The 22,698-nt window shown below is 38.2% G+C and overlaps 1 protein-coding gene across 3 annotated transcripts; it reads left to right on the forward strand.

Moving 5' to 3' along the window:
* The first annotated feature begins 373 nt into the window (after positions 1-373).
* On the forward strand, positions 374-21,893 carry mfn2 (mitofusin 2). 3 transcript variants are annotated; one of them, XM_053624503.1, is made up of 19 exons: positions 374-581; positions 1,281-1,415; positions 6,905-7,083; positions 8,240-8,375; positions 9,649-9,811; positions 12,723-12,847; positions 13,043-13,151; positions 13,443-13,550; positions 15,026-15,179; positions 15,381-15,448; positions 15,544-15,665; positions 16,013-16,139; positions 16,575-16,679; positions 16,907-17,009; positions 17,340-17,560; positions 17,731-17,886; positions 18,009-18,205; positions 19,510-19,644; positions 19,761-21,893. In XM_053624503.1, exons 3-19 carry the CDS (start codon positions 6,909-6,911, stop codon positions 19,828-19,830), a joined length of 2,274 nt encoding a protein of 757 aa, XP_053480478.1. In that variant the 5' UTR covers positions 374-581; positions 1,281-1,415; positions 6,905-6,908; the 3' UTR covers positions 19,831-21,893. The 3 variants fall into 3 exon arrangements, with proteins under 3 accessions (XP_053480478.1, XP_053480481.1, XP_053480479.1); XM_053624506.1 differs by having other exon boundaries at positions 1,325-1,415; XM_053624504.1 differs by lacking the exons at positions 374-581; positions 1,281-1,415 and adding an exon at positions 4,541-5,256.
* Positions 21,894-22,698: the final 805 nt, after the last annotated feature.

Below are 22,698 nucleotides of genomic sequence, written 5' to 3' on the forward strand. Positions count from 1 at the left end.
ATTTACATATGATTTAATAGCTTACTTTAATAAATTTCAAAAATCTAAAAGGTGTGCATTATAGCTGACACCTAGTTGAACACTTTACAGTTGGTTGTGTGACTGTAAGTCATTCCCTTCAAATGCCATTGAGCTTTAAATTATGGTATATTCTGTGTATGAGCCCATGCAGTAATAAAATACATGGCAATATTTACATATGATTTAATAGCTTATTTTGTTAAATATCAAAAATCTAAGAGGTGTGCATTATAGCTGACACCCAGATGAACACTTTACAGTTGGTTATATGACTGTAAGTCATTCCCTTCAAATGCTATTGAAATTAAACTTGTTTAACAATGTCGTATGTAACTTTAAAGACGGTCCCTTAATTTCCGCATATCCGCGAATATCGAACATCCAACGTCAAACCAACTTTATTCCAGTGAACCACGAGTACCTGGAAATCGGAAATCACTATTTCTTGTGATAACTCTTTGATTTTTAAGGGAATTGCTAGTTTTTCTGAGCATATTGGGGAATCTGCCACAGTTCTTCTGAAGACTTTGACTTTAGCGTTTGCTTTTTTTTTTTAGCAGGTAATTCCTGACAGCCTTCATTAAAATTTTTAAAATGGGTCTATTATGTAATATGTTACTTTCTTTACTGACATACAAACGTTTTTTTTTTCACCTGTAACATTGAATTAATTATTGAAAAAGTAATATACCGACTCAATAAATCAAGTCATAAAATAAACAGCTAAGACAAAATTTGTATTTTAAAAAAAAAAATAGGGTGCTTAAGACTTTCGCACAGATCTGTATATATTTTGTATCCACTGATATATGGAATTATACATCAACATTAACTTTACGCTTTTAGAAAAACAAGAAACTTTGTAATTCGATTGTTTAAGTGTTTGAATTTTATTTAAAAGTTGTGTGGTGTTCTATGTTTGCTCGTTTATTTTATATATAATTTTTTCTTTTTTATTAAGATATTGTAGTACTATTATCGTACAAAAAAAACAATGGCGCGTTCTGATGATGTCATAAATTGTAGCCGGAGAAAAGTAGGCAATGCTAATGCTTACTAGTAATTGGACAATTGTTAATTTTGTGTAAACGAACTACTTACTAAGTTTATTTTTCCAACGTAGCAAGGACGTTTATGTTTAGTAACAGTAGCTGTTGTATTTCCACATCGTCTGTTCACTGTTTTACTTATCGAATTGACCTGCTGCAATCTTACTAGCTTAGCTTGCTAATGTTCATCTTTTTCACTATTTGCTACAGAAGCGTTGGTCACGGTTTTCTGCCCTTGTTGTTTGTAAACACAGCAGAGACCCTGTTAAGAGACTATTGGAAGAGGAAATATTCGTTTTCTTGGACCAACATGCCTGAAGACTTCTCATAGTCACTTCTTCCTTGGTAAGTTGTTCATCTTAACCGTCTACTTTCATAATACTGATTTGCTAACGTTAGTTATGTATAGGTTTTGGAGCAGAGCTCTGTAATCTGTAATAATGATTAATGTTAATGATCTTGATGAAAATCGCTTTCAATAATTTTACCGCTCCCAACCATGATGCCAGCCAAGGACACACGCTGGTGGCTCAGATTGTTAAATTGGTGTATTAACTGTTTCTTAATGAACTAGCTAGGTAATTTACAGGTTCATCTAAAAAAAAAAAAAAAATTACAATATTGTTGAAAAGTTATTATTTTTTTCTGATAATTTCATATATTCTAGATTCATTACACATAAAGTGAAATATTTCAAGCCTTTTTTTTATTATTATTTGTTTTAATCATGATTATGGCTTACAGCTCATGGAAATCAAACATCCAGTATCTCAAAATATTAGAATAAAGAATTTATAATACAGAAATGTCAATCTTCTGAAAAGTATGTTAATTTATTTACTCAATACTTGGTCGGGGCTGCTTTTGCTCGAATTACTGCATGAACGCGGTGTGGCATGGGGGTGTCAAGGATGGTGTCCTTTGCACAAGTTTTCAAACCCTTGTCCTGGAGCTACCCCTGTGCTACTTACACTACAGGATATGGCCAAAGGTTTGTGGACACCTGACCATTACAACCATATGTGTTTGTTGAACATCTAATTCTAGATTTAGTATCCCTTTGCTATTATAATAACCTCCACTCTTCTGGGAAGGCTTTCCACTATATTTTGGAGCATGACTGTGGGGATTTATGTCCATTCAGCTACAAGAGCATTAGTGAGGTCAGACAAGAAGGCCTGGTGTGTAGTCGGCATTCCAGTTCATCCCAAAGGTGTTCATTGTGGTGTACCTTGGAAAACCATGCCTTCATCGAGCTCATTTTTTGCATAGGGGCACTGTCATGCTGGAACAGGTTTTGGTCTGTTCGTTCCATGGAAGGAAAATTGTAATGCTACAGCATAAAATGACATCTTGTATAACTGGGTACGCTTCCAAATTTGTTTGGGGAAGAACCACATATGGGTGTGATGGTCAGGTGTCCACATACATTTGGCCACGTAGTGTATTTTAGCGTTTTCCTTGGTCTCAACACAACAAATGCGAGTAATCAGCTGATTAGCAGTTCTTCTTGAGTTGAAGTAGTTGTGATCGAGCAGGGAAAACCTTAAAATATGCAGGTCAGGGGGTAGTCCAGGACCAGGCTTGGGAACCAGGGAACTAAGGTACAGAATATTTGCTGAACAAATTAAACGTGGAATTTTTAAAAAATACACTCATCACGGCAGAAGAGATGAGAGTAAGCTATCGAGGACAGGTTATCTGCAGCTGTCAATCAGCATCTGCTCATAAGATATGATGAGGCAGGAAATGTAACTTTTATAGTTTTTAACTACAATCATATTGTATTTAGGAATATACATTTCATACCAATCAATATTGTCAGAAATCATTTTCTAGCATTTGAAATTGTTGTCAGGAGCTGTATGTCAAATATCATATCGTTTACATACCTGTTATATTGTAAAGGAGTATACATAACTGTCTGAGCAATGGTTATTTTTATATGCACCTGTCCCACACTTTTAAACAGAAGGGAGGGTGGTTTTTAAGAAGATAACAGACCCAAATATCTACCCATCTGTACATTTGTATATTCCTATAGCCTGGGGGGAATAAACTAAACTGGCTTCAGTTTCAAGCTGGATGACTTGTGTTGATTGGTGCAGTGGCACCCATTTCTGAAGCTGTTATGTTTCATACATATTTGTAGAACCAAATGATTGTGCCTTAATCCATGTTATAATTGTGCCAACACAACCCAAATGTTATAAAACTTAACTTTGTTTGTTTTAAAAGTATTATGTTTGTCCATACATTTAATACTGTCAGGTTGTGTCAGAGAAATGTTTCTCCCAAAGCTCACACTTGGTTTCATAGATGTGTCCAGTAATCTCTGGTCCAATTCAATTTTATTTTAATTGAACTTTTAACAGTAAAAATTGTCACAAAAAACACACAAAATTGAAATTGTGCTATAGATTTAGTTTCATAATGAGGAAGCCAGAGGTGACTGTGGCAGGGAAAAAGTCCCTGAGACAACATGAGGAAGAAACATTGAGAGGAACATTATTTCAGTGATTTTGAGAATTCCATTAAAATGCTAAAAATGGATGGACATTAAACGTTGGGTTTAAAGGGTTGGGCATTTGAATCCCCCCTCCACCCGGTGTGTGCGTAGAGTTTGCATGCTCTCCCTTTGCCTTGGGGGTTTCCTTCCTCAGTCCAGAGACATGTGTTGTAGGCTGATTGGCATGTCCAAATTGTTCGTTGTGTGTGAGTGATTGTGCCCTGTGATGGGTTGGCACCCCGTACAGGGTGTCCCATGCCTTGTGCCCTGAGTTCCTTGGGATAGGCTCCAGGCTCCTAACCCTGTGTAGGATAAGAGGTATGGAACATGGATGGATATTAAAATAAAATACTCACAGCATATAGTTGCTTTTTAGTAGCTTGTACCACAGTTTGCATCTAAAATAACACTAGAGAAGGTGAGCTTGGATTTTAATGAGATATTTATTCCATGTCTGTATAGAAAATAGGAATCTTGTGAAAATTAACTACCTTTTATTTAACGCACATTTTATTTGATGCTTAAAATGTTAACTACAGTCACCCAAAGTTAAGGCTGTTGATTCTCGCCGGTGATTTTCCAAACCAGTTATCCTAAAATGTAAATGTAATATATTTATTTGTAAAAAACAAAAACAGTATGAATGAGTGTGTGAGTGTGTATGTGATTGTGCCCTGCGATGGATTGGCACCCTGTCCAGGGTGTACCCCGCCTTGTGCCCGATGCTCCCTGGGATAGGCTCCAGGTTCCCCGTGACCCTGAAAAGGAGTAAGCGGTAGAAGATGGATGGATGAAAACAAAAACACTCTAAGCACTGATCCTGTTATATATATATATATATATATATATATATATATATATATATATATATATATATATATTATTTTAATGCAGTCAGATTCAAGGTTACACTCTTTCTAGGTGTATGAGATTTCTCTTAAACCCTGTTTTATTGATGTGACTTGCCAATCTTGACTTGCAACTTTGATAATGAACTAATAACTATAGCAGCGTGTATGGTAGTTGATCTCCTCTACTCTAGTGTTTAATACAATCATAATAATAAAGTTGACCCTGAATCACAGCTAGGAGTCAAACTCGTTCACATGCGCAGATCACACATGAGGGAGGCTTTGTGGGCGGGGCTTTCATACAGACAACGCAGCCAATCAGACGCTAGTGTAGTCTGCCTCGCAGTAAAATTGCGGAAGTGAAAGAGTAGACCGAATAGAGGTGTAACCCCTGCTTGTGCGGCATGCGGTGAAGACATGAGGCAACTTTAAATACACAAAGAGCACGGCTTTACAGAGGAATGTTAGATGTTAAGAGTCGTGATGGCGGATTAACGCGCAGATTTCAGCTTTGAACGGATCGGAATAGAGAGCAGTGCCTTGTGTTGTGTGACATTGACATTGGACTTCTGCTGCCTGCTGAATCACACAGGGTTGATACTAGAGTTGATTTTCTCACATCAGCAAACGGTGTTTTGTAAAGATTTAGAAGTGGTTGTTTTAAAGCTAGTCTTTCTCATTGTGATCATGGTTGACCCGGCGCGCGCTTGTGTAACTCTGGTAACTGGGTGAAAGGTCACCTCTGGTCCACCGCTATAGCACCGGCGATATTTATTTAATGCTCCTGGACACATTTCTTATCGCAAGATTGTTGTACTACTCCAAGGTAAGGCTATGATAAATATTCACACCCGTTTTATTATTATAGCATTAGTATTGTTTATTTCTTTAAAAAAATGTATTGGAAGAAGAGCGACGTTCTGTTATAAACCTGTCCTAGAACACAAATCACTAATGTATTTACTTATCATATAATTTTTTTGCATGTGTAGTTTCTAGTGTTATTTGTGCTACTTTGAAATTCTCCTGACGCACTGCTGTGTTCAATAATGACTTGTATGTAGGATAGGGCTGGGCGATATGACAAATATATCATATCACACGATGTGTATCACGATATATGATTGAGCTAACAAACTGTGTGCAAAACAGTAGTAAACTAAATAAAATAAAATAAAAACATTAAACTGAGTTTGATGATACTTTTGTTTAATGCCTACAAAGACAATTAAGTTTTTTTGTTTGTTTGTTTGTTTGTTTTTAATTACGTCGGCATCCGTTCCTACCATCACCATACCAACGATATCTCAGAAAAGTGTATCATGTAATCTTACGTCATGATACTGATATTATATCGATATATCACCCAGCCCGACTCGAATACAGTATATCCGGCTAATGCCTGAGATTAAGCCTGTTTTAACAAGCGGAAGTCTACCCATTGATACAAGTGTGTCTTTAATGTGTCTGTTTCAACCTGAACATACCAGCAAGAATTAAAAAAAAAAAAGGCATGACCAAAATGTCCAGTTAGGCCTGTAAGAGCTCAGGATTTGATTACAAAATAGTTCAGGTGTCAGTGACTTGCCTCAGGTTCAACAAAGTGTTCTGACCTTGTTTTTTTTTTTTTAAATACATGCAAACAAATTAATTATTGAGTCAAGTGTATTGTGATTCACCAAATGAGATTAGTCAGCATGCTTACACACACAAATTAGGAAATTGGATGTCTTGTCTTGTTTTGGATATGGCTGCATTATTTAAAAAATATATATATTTTTTAAAAGAATTTAAGTCCATTGCAGCCACATCATTTGAACATGACAAGCAAGCAAACAAAGTCCATCTGGAACTGTGTCCTTCCAATAGACACAATAGGAACGACTTCAACCGGACATTGTTTGCACTGTTTTGGATGCATGCAGAATTTCACACACTCCGCTTTCTACAAACATTTACAGGCTGTAAGCAAACATGCAAGTGTGGACAGTCCACTGATTTTCTATTTACCGTGGTTATTCTGATGTGTATTATGCGTTTACTTTTATTTTTAAAATTTTTATATAACCCTGCTCTGTGTCATGTGATCAGCTTTTAAAAATCCTTTAATGCTAAAAATGGGTTAACTCATTCCATATCCCAACTATAACCCCAAAAATAAGATTAGAGGGGTTGAACTGGGATCTTAATGAGATGTTTCGCCTATGTCTAATTCTTGTCCAGTGTCCGACATTTATTTATACCACAGTGCAGTTTCATTTGGATTCCGATTGGTCATAAGCACTTCCCGACATCTTGTATTCCTTACTTTTTACACGTTTTATTTCACGCTTAATTTCTAAATGTTAACTACAGTCACCTAAAGCTCATTTCAGGCTGTTGACTCTTACAGATAATTTCTCAAATCCAGCACACAACAGTATTTTGATTTGTATTTTGCTTTTTACATTTTTTCCCCTCCCTTGTGTCTTCAGGGCAATGTCTCTGGTTTTCCTGCGGCCCAACACCAGTGCAGTCGGCAAAAAGGACAAGCGACTCATGGCCGAGGTGAACGCCTCCCCGCTCAAGCACTTTGTCACCGCCAAGAAGAAAATCAATGGCATCTTTGAGCAGCTCGGCGCCTACATCAAAGAGAGCTCGGGCTTTCTGGAAGGTAAGTGCTCACAGATGAGCCGTAATCCGTGGTTATATGTGGTTTGCAGGATCTGATCCTGGATCAGTTCTGTTATTTTGCAATGGTAAATATGGCTCCAGGAATGTCAAGCACAGTGATAACATCATGGATGTCGGTCCCGATTAACACTCCCGAGGACGTGAGGCTTTATGAAGAACCTTTTACAAGTTTATAAAATGACCAGAGGGACATGATGAGAGAGATGGGCTTAGTCAGAGCCATTGCAGAGCAGAAACAGGCTACACGCTCTTTTCACTTAATCAGCTCTCTTATGCACTTGCGTAGTGAAACAGAAATTTGTAATCTCATGCAAAATAACATTTCTACACACATCTCGTTTTAAAATATAATAAATAATGTATTTTATTTAAATAGAAAAATGTAAAAATGCTGACTTCAAGTAGTCAGTTAATACAAACCCTTAAAGTGCATCTATATCAAATATTACCTTTCATGTAGTGTGTTATATAACTGTTTGTAAATGTAAAAAGTCAAAGTTTCAAAAATCAAAGCATATGACAAACAGGTTGATTGACTCCCAAAAGAAGGAACCGATTCTGAACAGCTGAAACGAGTCGTTAGTAATTCCAGACTTTACTTCCTGTACAAACCTACATAGGTTTGTAACAAAAAGCCCTGTGTCTGATCTTCATTGGCTGCTGTGAACAGACGTAACTGAAACACGTTATGGGCATTTCCTTTTTGACACGGTAGACCAATCACAACAGACTGGGACATCTTACCAGTCAGAGCAGAGTATGCTCTCTGAAAGGAGGAGCTTAGAATGAATCCTTTAGAACGGATCATTTAACGAGTTGTTTGTGACACTGGGGGGGGCAATGCTGCACTTTAAATTATGAGCACATTAAAGTGTTTTCTGACCTTGGATGCATGTAAATCTATTGTATGAGATCTCTAAAACAAAATTATGCATGTTTCAAAACCATAATATCTGTGCTTTAATTTTATTGTGATGTGTTGAGACAGTCACAACAACTTTTAATAGAAGTACACTGATTATCCTGTAACTATAACAGCATGAAGCAAAAATTTTTTGGTTGTCCTTAGAGATATGGGATAATGTCAGAGTTTCTCTGGAGTTCGTTATCATAGTTGTGTTGTGTTTGTGTAACAGAGACTTACAGCAATGAGGAGCTGGATCCAGTCACTACAGAGGAGCAGGTGGCGGAGGTACGGGGTTACCTGTCCAAGGTGGCAGGGATCGGCGAGGTGCTGTCCCGTAGACACATGAAAGTGGTGTTTTTTGGCAGGTACGTGGTCACATCCAGTTCCCAACACAAGTTCAGATGCTCAGACTGTTTCTGTGCTCTTTCTGTGACTCATTAACAACCGCATTAACTACTTGACATGGCCCAGGCGCACACAGGCTCAGACTCATGCTGGGAGCATTCAAACGATGGTTTATTGCTCCGGGTGTGGTTGCTTTCAAAGATTTCATAATGCAGCCTGGAATGTGTATGCATGCTAACTGTTTAAAGAGAGCACATGGTTGTAATAATATGCAACATCCCAAGGAGCCTATGTACAATCAGCTCCAAAATGACTGGCACTCATGTTTAAAAAAGAAAAGAAATTGCGGGGGTATATTAGAAACATTTTTTTGTGGTAAATTAAAAAAATATGAGGGAAACCTAATCTTTAATTTATGTAAATTTGCTGTAAGAGGGGAAAAAAAATAATGTAATTTTTTTTACCCCTAGAACAAAAACATAACCGAATAATGTTTCTATTTATATTTTACTTTTGAATTTTTTCCCCTGTGTGTTTAGTAGAGGTTGACCGACTGATCAGTTTTTCCGATTAATCTTCACCGATAACAGGTTGCTGGAACTCTCGGTTATCAGCAATAATCCACACCGATAATTTTTCCCGGTTGCGTCCATTGCCGGAGCGGCTGAGAAGGTTCTGCTGTCATTATACAGACAGTACAAGGGTGGCGTCTAGATGCGAAATAAAAACTACCACTGACAAATTTTGTTGTGCTATTTGAAGTTTTTTGTTTTGTTTTGTTTTGTTTTGTTTTTTTTTTATTCATTTTGGATATCTCTATTTTTATATTTTGCATATTCCTTTTGGTTTAGTTTGGATGTATATCTTTTATTTACTTTAATATTTATTAATAGTGTGTATATATAATTAATATATATTTACATTTGTACATTTATTTCATTAAAGTTTTCATGAGGTACTGTTTTTATTTTTGTAATAAAAGTCAGCAATATTTTACCTTGAGTGTTAGTTTTCAAAATTGTTGCTGAATGAAAACATCTGATAACATAGTTATCAGTATCTATAAAACCCACTATCGGACAACCCTCTAGAGTTTAGGAACTCTTAACTGGTCGTATAGGACTTGCTATGTCTCTGGGCTATAAATATAGGGTGACACAGGTGCCTCTTTTACCCATTTTTACCAAGGGTGGCAGTAAATTTTATTTTATTTATTTTTATTTTTTGCTTCTTGATGCTAGTGGAGTTTTTGGCTCACGTGTGAAAACCCCTGATTTTGTTTTGTACACACAGGACAAGCAATGGCAAAAGCTCCGTGATCAACGCCATGTTGTGGGACAAAGTTTTACCATCGGGCATTGGCCACACCACCAACTGCTTCCTGCGTGTAGAAGGGACTGACGGCAACGATGCATTCCTGCTTACAGAAGGATCTGAGGAAAAGAAGAGCGTTAAAGTGAGTGAAGGAACAGGGTGGTGTTTATTGTGCATGCATGTAGTCATAATAGAAGTCTAGCTATAGTGCTGGACCTAGAAGTCTTTTTCAGCATTTCTAAGCTAGGTTTAATGCGTGCTCCATTCACCAGTAGGAAGCACATAGTTTGTGAATGAATCATAATTGCTTAGCTTAGCAAATGTGTCTTGTTCTTTGCCCGATCTTGCCTGAGTCCTTGGCCAGGCAGCTCACGCCTAAATAGTCCATCTGCGAGAATCCAAAATACATGGTGGATGCTCCACATTTAGGGATGTATGTAATCGTTTATATGGTAAGGTGATGTTTAAATAGCATCTATGGAAGGAGTCTCCAGTATCAGCACATCAGTCAGATGTATAGCTGGAACTTGACCTGGAAAGTCTTCAGAATAGAGGATTTTGTGGTTGTTTGGTTACATCATAAGCTGTTTTTTCCTTGGTCTTAAATTCAGGACTGGGGAAAAAAGAGAGGCTGGTGAGGGAATGACTGTTAATAGTTACTATAACAGAAGTGATAACATGAACAAACTTGTTTCATGGACATTTCACAACAGGAAAAGTAACTATAAATAGATTTTAAAAAAATGTTGTGCTGTTCGTTAATTAACTAAAAGAATAGAACACTTCAGGATGTGCTATCAGTGGAAAATAATCCATTTTGGTGTCGTAACAGGAACTCTGCTTCCAGTCTGCATCAAAGCACCCCACTGTTGATTATTTTCCTGTAACAGCACTTCCCGTCATGTTTTAGTCCTTACTTAGAATATAGGGTTAAAACCGTATAAAGAACTAGTACCGTTACCGAAACCCGTATTTATTCAACCTAGTATAGAGAACAACAAAGTAATTATCCAGTTTTTGTACATTTATTTCCTAGATTAAAGTATTTTTTAAATGTATCTAATCATCCATGATTAGACAATAACAGTATTTGATCTTTATGTATGATTGGATGAAACTCTTTGTACTGGACTCTCATGTTGAAGCTTACTGTCTGTCGGTAGTTTTGAAAAACCTTCTTGCGTTCACCAACTGTATTTTTTGGAACTCATGTAAATTAACGGCTTTGACACCACTGAACTGATCTGTCTGCTGTGGACTGATCCGGTTGACCTATAATTAGTCCTACGTGAGTGTGGAGGTCCACGCTGCCAGCTGTCACAGGGCCACACGTTCGTTTTTTGCGATCTTATCTCCGGTCTCATGACTTCACATGTCGCACTAAAAGGCATGAGAGAGCAAAATCTGTGCAATGTTATTAGGGCTGTATTAGCACGTTGCTGCCTTTTCCCCAATATAAGGGTTTTTTTTGTTTTGTTTTTTTTAATTCAGGTATGCAGTCAGTGATTATTAAAATATTTGAGTTACGTGCAGAAATTGAAATAAAGTGTTGCTCAAGATCACACAGCACTTATCAGCATCTAAACATTGCATAGACATAATGCGCCACAGTCTCCTGACTGTAGCGTGCTTTCTCGTGGTACACGCACAGGCGTACACCCTTCGGTCACGTACTGCATTTCTGCTTTGCTTGTCTGCATGACGTACAGAATAATGCTAAATGCAGATGCATTTCAAAGCTGTCTGTCATGAAGAGGTCTAAAACAAGGTTTCATATTTCACATGGCCTTTGCCAGCTGCGTAGACTTCCTCTGGTGTTCACTCAGACGTCTACTGCCTTTGCAGAGTGTGTTGAAAACTGTGCATCCAGAGCTTTTTTTTTGGGACTAATTAGGATCATTTTAAAACGATCAATTATTAGGATGTTGACACAGAATGAACTGACGTCTTGACTTGTACACAATTGAGTGTGTTGTCTTGGCGGTGCCTTGAGTGTGTTGTCTTAGAAAGGGATGTGTTTATAATGTAACACACGCTGCAGGTCTTTCCTGCCAAGCAGCCTGTGCTGGTTTTCCTGGGAGTTACCCAGACGTCGGGGTGTATTCTCATTTCAATGCGCTGCTTGTATAGACTGTCGCACATGGCCTGCTGCTGAGCTGTAGTCTGTCTGCTGCCTCTTGCACAAGCGTAAGGATCTAACGAGCCGAGGAAGTCATCTTCAAGGCTTTTTAATGTGCAAACTGTGTACGATGAAATGCTGAAGCTTACTTCTTCAGGCTTTAATTTTATTGGTCAGTTGTAATGTGTAGTGTCTGAGCAGTCATCTATAGACATAGAAGGATATAATAAGAAGATAAAGCAGTTGTAGAAAGAAGCATTCAAATTTTTTTTTTTTTTTTACAATAAATTATTCGCTCAGCTGTAAGAAAAAAAATACACAGAGAAAATAACATGAAGCTGACTACTGTATCATACTTAGCACTGTAATACAAAGAGACTTTAAAGTCCCTGTGAAGTGCCTGGAAACGCACAGCGTTATTCAATATGTTTGATATTTTTCACTGAAACAGGAAGTCAGGGTGGGACATATCAAGTGGCCCCTCCCCCTTTTTAAATATACTAATAGTGTTTAGTTTACCTCACAGCCTGGGCTAAGCTGTACTTTACAGTTCGTACCATGGATTTTTATAATGTTGTGTACGGGACTCTTCAGATTCTAGAGAGCATTTGATTGGGCTGAAAATGTGATTAGAAGCTGAAGTGCAGAAGGATGTCATCAAAATTGTCGCTCCGTATCGGTGGTAGAGAGAGGCTGTAAATTTTGAAGGCATATATCTTCTAAATGTGAGTTTTGTCATTGTTTTGGAGGACACTAGTTTATAGATAACCTTAAGGCTAACATATTCATTCTAAAAGCTGCTGAATTTTGATTTCAAGGGGTCTTTAAGTGAAAACTGCATCTTTGTGTATCATCATATTAATGTTAATGTAGTAGTGTTGTTAAAAGAACTGGATTCTGCCTGTAGGCTTTATTCATGTGTGTGTGTTTGCAGACAGTGAACCAGCTGGCCCATGCCCTCCATCAGGACCAGGAGCTGGATGCAGGCAGTCTGGTGTGTGTCATGTGGCCTAAAGCTAAGTGTGCTTTACTGCGGGATGACCTGGTACTGGTGGACAGGTGAACAGAACAAACACACACACGCGCACGTACAAATAGATTTATGTATTTATTGGACGGTATAACCTGAATAATATTTGTCTTGACCTCTTCAGACACTTGTATCAGAAAATCATGACTCATCGTGCTCGTGTGACTTTAAACTGTATAACACTGCACAAAGCCGAGTATGATGTATTCTCCTCCTTTCTCCAGCCCTGGCATAGATGTCACCACAGAGCTGGACAGCTGGATCGACAAGTTTTGCCTGGATGCTGACGTTTTTGTGCTAGTGGCCAATTCAGAGTCCACGTTGATGCAGACAGTAAGATTTCATCACCACAGATGACTTACTAAGCAATGACACAAGAGCAGTCCAACCAGTACTGGCCCAGGCAAATACATTTTGCATTTGATTGACCCTGTGTGGGAGTGTCATGGGAGCTCAAAGAATGCCTGGCATCTGAACACTTACAGAATAACAGCCGTTCGAGGCTTGTTTTGATGAAACAGTTCATTTGCTCTAAAACTTGGGATTTAACAAAGCATTAAAATGAGGCAGAAGTGAGCAAGACTCTCATTCTCTCTTTCTTTGTCTTTGTCATTGCCCTTGTAGGAGAAATCATTCTTTCACAAGGTGAATGAGCGACTCTCAAGCCCTAACATCTTCATCCTGAACAACCGCTGGGACGCCTCGGCCAACGAGCCTGAGTACATGGAGGAGGTATGACCGCAAACGAGACGCACGTCTCGTGACCCTATTTCTATTCAAATGACTTGACGAGACCAAGCAGAAAGGCAGAAGTGCATGTTGAAACTACTAAATAGTACACCAGGGCTTTGTTAAAAATATTCCTTAGCAAGTACTATTTACTATAATAGAGAGTTAGAAAATGGCTGTGTTGCTTGTGTAGCTTCATTCCATCTTTATTATTAGAGTGGAATAAAAGGTCAGTGGTGTCTCAATTGTAAGCACCAGCTAGATTTATGTTTGTAGCTTTTCTTTTTTCTCACAACAACTGATTGCTGATTTAGGAATTGAAAATGAAACCAGAACTGTGAGGTTAATAAAGAATGCCAAGATATTAATGAGCCCATTATTGGTATCATATTGGCCTGACGTTGGTCCAAAAGCATCTGTATCAGACTTTTTGGCCAAATTTCTCATTTGATTCAGTGTTTTGTTTTGCATCAAGCAAACAAAAGGAGCTTAAAAAAGCTGCAACCACTTTCTTAGTACTTCAGCCCCCTATTAGCTGTCCCTAATGAGGCATGTGTCAGAGATCTATTTTTATTACCAATTGCAGACCTCTTTTCTACCCCCCCCATCTAAAATTGACCATCTTGAATATCATGTGTACAGTAGTGTCTGAAAGTTTGTGAACCCTTTAGAATTTTCTATATTTCTACATAAATATGACCCAAAATCTCATCAGAAGTCCTGAAAGTGGAGGAAGAGAACCCAATTAAACAAATGAGACAAAATATTATACTTTATTGAGGGAAACAATCTAATATTATACAGTGCCCTCCACTAATATTGGCACCCTTGGTAAATATGAGCAAAGAAGGCTGTGAAAAATTATCTTTATTTTGAAACTTTTTTGATTTTTTCTTTAAAAAAATAATGAATCACAAAAATACTCTGCTCCCATGGATATCAAACAATTGCAAACACACCACAGGTTTATCAAATAAAAAAATCTCTTAATTATTGGTGTGCAACAATTATTGGCACCCTTTTAGTCAATACTTTGTGCTACTTCCCTTTGCCAAGATAACAGCTCTGAATCTTCTGCTAAAATGCCTGATGTTGGAGAATACATGGCAAGGGATCTGAGACCATTCCTCCATGCAGAATCTCTCCAGATCCTTCAAATTTCGAGCTCCACGCTGGTGGGCTCTCCTCTTCAGTTCACCCCACAGGTTTTCTATGGGTTTCAAGTCAGGGGACGGGATGGCCATGGCATGACCTTGATTTCATGTCTATATTTGGACAGAATTGTTTACTTTCTGCATATAAAATTTGATTTCTACTGCTCATTTTGTGCCATTATTCTCTATGTGACTGATAATATTAATCTAAAAAATGTATGTATCTTTTTACAATGCTATTGGTTTACATAGCAGCATTTTCTAACCCATTTTGGTCACAAGTAAAGAGAAGTATGAGAGAGTGAAGCTCGTTGTGTGTTTCAGGTCCGCCGGCAGCACATGGACCGCTGCACCAGCTTCCTGGTAGATGAACTGGGGGTGGTGGACCGAGCGCAGGCCAGCGACCGAATCTTCTTTGTGTCTGCTAAAGAGGTGCTGCAGGCACGTGTGCAGAAGGCCCAGGGCATGCCTGAAGCAGGTAAGCCACAACTTGTACAGATGTCTTAAACAGGACGCTTCATGGGCCCCTACAATATATAGACCACTAGGGGTCCAAGCACCCTTCTCAAATAACATATAATTGGCGTCTGGATTACCAAACAAGTGAAGTTGTTGAATAGGTGTGCAAAAATTGGTTTAACAGTCTATTGACCCTCATTTCCTTTTTACTGCACTGCAGGTGGTGCACTGGCTGAAGGCTTTCAAGCTAGAATGTTCGAGTTTCAGAACTTCGAGCGGCGTTTTGAAGTAGGTACTTATGGTCTGCATGTGACACTCTAAAATAACATTTCAACGGGTAATTTCTTTATTTGTCTGAAAACTGTTGGTTTGCCTGGTTGTAGGAGTGCATCTCCCAGTCAGCGGTGAAAACAAAGTTTGAGCAGCACACCGTGAGGGCCAAGCAGATCTCAGAAGCCCTACGACTAATTATGGACTCGGTGCATGTGGCAGCCCAAGAGCAGAGGTGTGAAATGAAATACCGCACATTGCCCTTAAGCAGTAATATGATTCCACAATCAGTCCAGGCTCTCAAATCAGAAGTAACCCACTATTCAAAATATCCAGTATAATTAGTCAAAGTGACTGGTGTCTTCTGTGGTCTGGAATTTGCAGTTTGTTTTTTTTAAATGGTCTTAAAAAGTCTTTTTGGATTATCTGAAATTGAACTGATCTCGTATCCAAGTTTGTATCGGTCTGAGTAAATATGTGAAGGCGAGGCTCGAACTAATACCTCTTCACATGTGTTAACATGCATTTGCTATAAAATTCATCCGAATCCTCTTGTAAAATATGTGATGATTGATGATTCAGGATCCACTGCATGGAAACAAAAGAAGAGCGAGAGGATAGGCTGGAGTTCATTGATAAGCAACTGGACCTGCTCACCCAGGACTGCAAGAGTAAGATAAAGAAGATCACAGAGGAGGTCGAAAAGCAGGTAACATAAAGCGCCACTTAATTACCATGCGTCAACCTGTTTGAACGATTCTAAAAGCAGTCACTATGCCTAGATTCCAGAAACACCAGCTGTATCAGGACATTAAACATTAAATTCACTACCCTTAGGCTTTAGGCTTATCTTTACTTTGCATATTTTGACACAGGTCCTCCCTGCTGTATCAAATATCTGTGGAGATCAGCACAGCTCCATAGATATTTGTGTTTGTGTGCCATCTAGTGGTGAGAGTAATGAAATGTGGAGGTAGAAAATGGTGAATAATTATTCACTTGCTTTGAACAAGCAAAGTGATTCTACCAAGCTTTATATGCTACTACTTCAAGTATGACATCTTAAAAAAATAAAAAAGTAGAGAATTAATAGCAAAATATGGATAATTTTTTGATTATCCTTTAAAATTGTGCTGTCTTTAAGGTGTCGAATGCAATGGCAGAGGAGATAAGGAGACTGCACGTGCTGGTAGACGATTTTCACATGGACTTTCATCCCTCGCAAGTGGTTCTGAAAGTCTACAAGAACGTGAGTGCAGTAGCTCCAGCACTGAATTTCCCTCGTCTGTTATGCTGTACTGTATGCGCACGTGCATTCCTTTTGCTTTCACTTTTGTTCATTTACTGTTTATTGTTGATTCCCAGATCAGAGTGAAAAGTACACAGCTTTCCTGACCCGTATTTAGTCCTGTGTTAGCAAAGAGGATTGGTACTTGGGTTTGTTGCACCTGAAATCTGTGTGGTTTTGGATTGCAGGAGCTTCACAAGCATATAGAAGAGGGTCTGGGCAAGAATATGTCTGACAGGTGTTCGAACGCCATCAGTGCAGCCCTGAACAGCACACAAACTGAAATGATAGGTCTGTATTGCAAGTATTGCATTCAAAAGTGAAACATTGGTTTATAATGGTTTTTAGTAATACTTAGTTTTTAGTTTAACATAGTCTTAGTTTTAGGTTTTAGTATACTAACTTGCAACCGTAGCTATGCTAGCATTGCGAAGCTGAAACTGCCTTTTAACCTGATTTGACAGTTGTTTAATTTCAAATTCATGTGGTAGTGATGGTGATGGTGGTACAGACGCACAACGGCGATAACTACTATTGACCGACTACTTTCTTAAGTCTTACACTGTTTATACCAATTCAGCGGTGCCTGGTAAACGAACATCTTCATTGTACTTACCCCAGATGGCCTGAAGCCCTTGCTGCCCACCCCAGTGAAGGAGCAAGTGGATAAGATGGTGCCCAGACAGTGCTTCAGTCTCTGCTATGACCTCAACTGTGACAAGCTGTGCAGAGACTTCCAGGAGGACATCGGCTTCCACTTCTCCTTAGGCTGGACCATGCTGGTCAATCGCTTCCTCGGGCCTAAGAACACCCGCCGTGCCCTTATGGGCTACAACGACCAGGTACTGACTGGCTTCACACTGTATGATGGTGTTTAGGTTTGCTGTTATCCAAGCTTCATTGCCAGTGAGACTTCTTTACTCTGAAGTGATCGAGGGAAAAAAAAACCAAAGTTTATTTACTATGTATCTCTTTATGTAAATAACTGCCAATTGTGTTTGTGTCTCTGGAGGTTCCCAGGCCTTTGGCAATCACTCCTGTCGGTACTGCCATGCCCCCCTTCCCACAGGGCTCTGTGACCCAGGAAGAGCTCATGGTCTCTATGGTGACAGGACTTGCTTCTCTTACGTCCCGAACATCCATGGGCATCATAGTCGTAGGAGGAGTGGTAAGATATCTGTTGTTCATCTAAACATTTAGATGTGGGTTGTTTTTGTTTTTCCTATTTTTACGGTCTTGTCTAAATTTTACAACCGCCGTACTCACATGTTTTGTGTGTGTGTTTGTCAGATCTGGAAGGCTGTAGGTTGGAGGCTTATTGCTCTGTCAGTGGGGCTCTATGGCCTTCTTTACGTCTACGAGAGGCTCACATGGACCACTAAAGCGAAAGAACGAGCCTTCAAGAGGCAGTTTGTGGACTACGCCAGTGAGAAGCTGCAGCTCATCGTCAGCTACACCGGCTCCAACTGCAGCCACCAAGTCCAGCAGTAAGCTTCAATTAAGCTGGAAAATCTCAATGGAATTGCGGGGGGGGTGGATTTATGGGAAATGTTTAGTCTTGGATGGAATGGAAACATTGTATGTATACACTAAAGGGTTGACCGATAGTGGATTTTAACGAAACCAATAACTAAGGTGGGCAGTATCTGCCGTTAATCAACCTATAGTTTTTAAAATCGATACTGAATGAAAACATGACACTGAAAATAAAATACTGCTGAACTTTATTACAAAAAAATAAAATAAATTGCGTCCAAACCGAATGAAAATGTAACACAATCGAATCTAACTAACGATAATAACAAAGTAACACTCCAAATATCAAATAAAAATAGAGATACTTAATAGAAATACTTCAAATAACACAAAATTAGTCAGTGATAGTTTTTATTTTGCCTCTAGAGGCCGCTCTCGTACTGTATAATGACAGCAGACCCTTCTCAGCCACTCCCGGACGCAACCCGGAAAAACTATTGGTGTGGATTATTGCTGATAACCGATCCAGCAATCTGTTATTGGTGCAGATCAATCGGTCGACCTCTAGTATTTTCTAGGATTTTTTATATACACTTTTCTCAACCAATAATCATCCACCACATATTAATGTACCTTTTTGAAGTGTTTCCAATAATGCAATAATGTTGGAAATTTACTTAAAACCATGAAACATTTGCATTGAGGTCAAAAAGGCATAAAATTACTGTAATCGAAGACTATAGTGCCAAATTGTATTATTTTACATGTTCTTGCCCAATTCCTCAATATCTCAAAAGACTTTCAGACTACTACAGTATAGTAATTTGCTATAATTAATAGTTATTGAAATGGAATAAGATGCATCTTGTCTTCTTTATATAATTAAATTTGGCCCAAATATTGGAAATAATCTATTCCAGCATGTTTACTATTAGTATTCTTTGTACGTGTTCTTGTTTATTCAATCAAAATCTCACCAAAATCTGAAAATGGCTCCTCTATTTGGTTCATTTTGATTGTGAGAGTCTTCCATGACTCCAATTCTCAGATCGTCAGAGCTTTCCCAGTAAATAATTACTATAAGCTTGGATGTAATAAATGTTAAAATGAAAATTTCAGGGTTCTTTCATTGCTCCCTCTAGTGGGCAAGGCTCTACATTGCATTTGAATGGCTACAATGAAGGAATACTGTGTACTAACTTGATGACAGCCAGTGTCCTGGTTGTGTTCAAAATGAGATATTTTAGAGATGCAATGCACCACAAAAGCATTTATCCAAGTGCTTTGCTAATGTGTATGTGTCCGTCTCTTCCAGGGAGCTGGCAGGCACCTTTAACCAGCTGTGCCAGCAGGTCGATGTGACGCGTCAGCAGCTGGAAGAAGACATTCAGGACATGAACCGCAAGATCGAACACCTGGACACATTACAGAGCAAAGCCAAGCTGCTCAGGTAACACCCTGAGATTTTGTCCTCTTCCGTGCACAGAAGTATGTCTGAGCAGAAATGTAGTCAGGGAAATTGATGAGATTGTTAATTATATATGATGTCTTTGAATTTTTCTGTAGGAACAAAGCTGGCTGGTTGGACAGCGAACTGAACATGTTCACCCAACAGTACCTTCATCAGAGCCGATAAAGGAATACTTAAAGTCTAAGATAAAGTCTAATTATTTAGCTACATGACCAAGACCAACATCATTCACTTCTACTACTACCTAAAGAGTGCTCCCAAATGAGCACCCCCAAATTACTCCCTCTTTCAGTCAATTTATTCTGCTTGTACAAATGATGAGATCTTTTAGCCATGCTTTTACAGAACAGAAGAGGAGAGGAGGATTTAATAATAATACCAAATCGATTAGAAGTCTGGAATGACTTGTTGTTTTCTTTTGGCATTTCATGTACACTTGCCTTTGAGGATTCTGAGGTAGAGAACTTAAAGAAAGGTAACCTTTTTTTTAAGACCTTTGTTTTCTCTTGGCAAATAGATTTTGTTTGCGTGAATTAATTATTTATTCTTTGCATTAAGTTTTCGAACTCGTCGTCTTGTCTAGGCTGTGGCCAGTGGGATTTACAGCGATACTTGATATTTTGTACGCTAAAATGCCATGAAGAAAGAAAACAGTAGATTGCAAATGCATCCTTATCTTCTCTGTGTGAGTTCACATGATGAAATGAATATGGGAATAATGTTTCACAGTCACAACCCAGCTATATCTAATAGAGTTCAGCAGGGTAGATGTGCTTTGGGTGACTTGAAAGTGTGACAGTCTGGGAAAACTCTTCACATGGTGAAATTTTGAACCGAAATAAGTTTGGATCTCAACCAGACATGAAGTTCTAGCATTATAATGTCACCTCAAACATGAAAAGGGAGCAAATTTATATACTTCGTTCTTACTTCATAATTCTGATTTATAAACCAAATTGCTGAGGCTTATGCCTGTTTTGCTCTCACACATAGCTACTCAATAACAACTTGATCAAAGCATGTTGTTCACTATGTATGGAAATTACACTGCGCTAGCAAGGTTTTTAAAATATTTAAACAGACTGATTCCTTACCCAATGTGAAAAAAGTCTTTGTAGAAAGATAGCCTAGACAAGACCAAGCTGTTTTGGAGAGAGAGATTTTTTTTGTTTTTTTTAAACCTTGTTTTATGTTCTAGGCAGAGAAAACACGATTTTAGCTAAAATCAAATTTTTCGTCAATTTTGGCCAGAATTCAGATATAGCAGAAGTCCAGCAGGTTTTCCCAAACCACCACATAAACAGACTTTTGAATGGACAGCAAGATTTCCTGTGAATTATGTGTACCTTTTTACATCTGTATAAGTAAGCCCATTATATTACAGCAGTTTTCTTTGGTACTGGGTTTGGCGTCTTTACTGGTGCGAAAATAGGTCAGTGTTTGGGAAGCGGGACCGTAGGTGCAGAACGAGAATTATTCCAGCATGTAGTCTTGGCACTGTGGCTTGTGCAGGAGGCATGGTTTTGTTGTTGCAACCACACTACAAAAACGGTGTATATTTGCATTGTTCATTGGCTGCGTGTATAGAAGTGGCACTATTTATTTAATCTAAGGTAAATCAAATAATCAGGTTTGTGTTAAAAGAAAAACACATGAAATGAAGAATGCAGGATGAAATGTTCTAGTATGTGGTGACTGTTAGTGAAACATGAAATTCCCTTGAGGGAAAAATTGCTGTTTAGGTTTATGGACTACTTATTTAATATCATTTGAATTAATGAAATGCCTCTAGGATTTGTGATGTATATCTGCGCCATATTGTCTTACACTGAGATTGATATCAACACATTACTACATATAAAAGGCATATTTAAGGAATGTTCAACTCTTACATGTAATGAGTGTGTGTGTGTGAGAGAGAGAGAGGGAATCATCCCCAGTCCATCGCTGTTTCCACGTCATGTGCAATAGCCGTTCAGTTTGGATTATAGTTTGTGCCAAGTGTTTAAGAAAGAGATCTGAAGAATTCTTCACTGATTGTGCACTTTACTTTTGCTGCTTTGTTGTTGTTTTGTACATTTGATCTATAGATTCCATGCCAATAGTAATGTATAGCTGTGCATGCTTTGACTATTGTAACACGATGTCTGATATCCAACACATGTTAAATGAAATAAAATCGATACCATAAAATTGAGTTTTGCTTGTGCATTATTAAAATGATGTCCCCTACAATGTTGGAGGCTTCAGATACATGCTGCTTGCTTAAAGTCAATCATTTGATTAACATGTTAATAGTAATCATTATAGTAGAAAGAGTGAAAATTGGATTTGAAAAAGAAATTACTGCAGAGGATGGCATTTATGGTTTACCCTAACTGTTAAGATGCGTTTATAAAATTGATCTCTCTATGGTACTATTGGTACCAATGCCTAAGGCACTGTATAATTTAATATGCTATTTAATTAAGGGCTGAACTTAGATAAACTGCTTAATGAAGCTAAGCTAATTAAAATCTGAATTTAAGTGTTTGAAATGCCTTCTACTTCATAATTAATTTAACAAACCCAAGTTGAATTGTTTCGAAAGATGTTGCGGATATGTGTCTGTACATTGAAGGTGAAAGAATATTCATTACTAGCTCTTGTAGGTCGTCATAATTGTGCTGTCGTTGAAGAATGCTTTCAAATAAAAAAAATAAAGTGACTGATGCTATTTATCTTGGACAAAGGAAGGTAGGGGATTCTGGGAAAAAGCATGGGGAGGGGGGTATTCAAAATCATCATAAGCATCTCTCTCCCAGAACATAAAGTAGCATGATTAATATCTAATAGTGTAGAATTCAAACAGTAATTAAGGCCTTAATGAATGAAGCAGCACTACCAACCTCTCACCAGTCCCTGAACTCATTTGCATGTTAATTATCATTAGTAGAAAGGGAGAAAAAAAACCTTCATAAGCTAAATTACCAGCTCAATCACCTTATGGTCCAGATGTTTCTCCACCTGAAGCATGAGAAAAGAAAAGAAAAA

Source organism: Ictalurus furcatus, chromosome 5 (genome assembly GCF_023375685.1).
Source record: "Ictalurus furcatus strain D&B chromosome 5, Billie_1.0, whole genome shotgun sequence".
Classification (NCBI taxonomy): domain Eukaryota; kingdom Metazoa; phylum Chordata; class Actinopteri; order Siluriformes; family Ictaluridae; genus Ictalurus; species Ictalurus furcatus.

Coding starts and splice junctions, on each gene's coding strand:
- mfn2 (XM_053624503.1), top strand. CDS start 6,909: ATGTCTCTGGTTTTCCTGCGGCCCAACACCAGTGCAGTCGGCAAAAAG. Junction 7,084..8,239: donor GAGCTCGGGCTTTCTGGAAG/GTAAGTGCTCAC, acceptor TTTGTGTAACAG/AGACTTACAGCAATGAGGAG. Junction 12,848..13,042: donor GACCTGGTACTGGTGGACAG/GTGAACAGAACA, acceptor TCCTTTCTCCAG/CCCTGGCATAGATGTCACCA.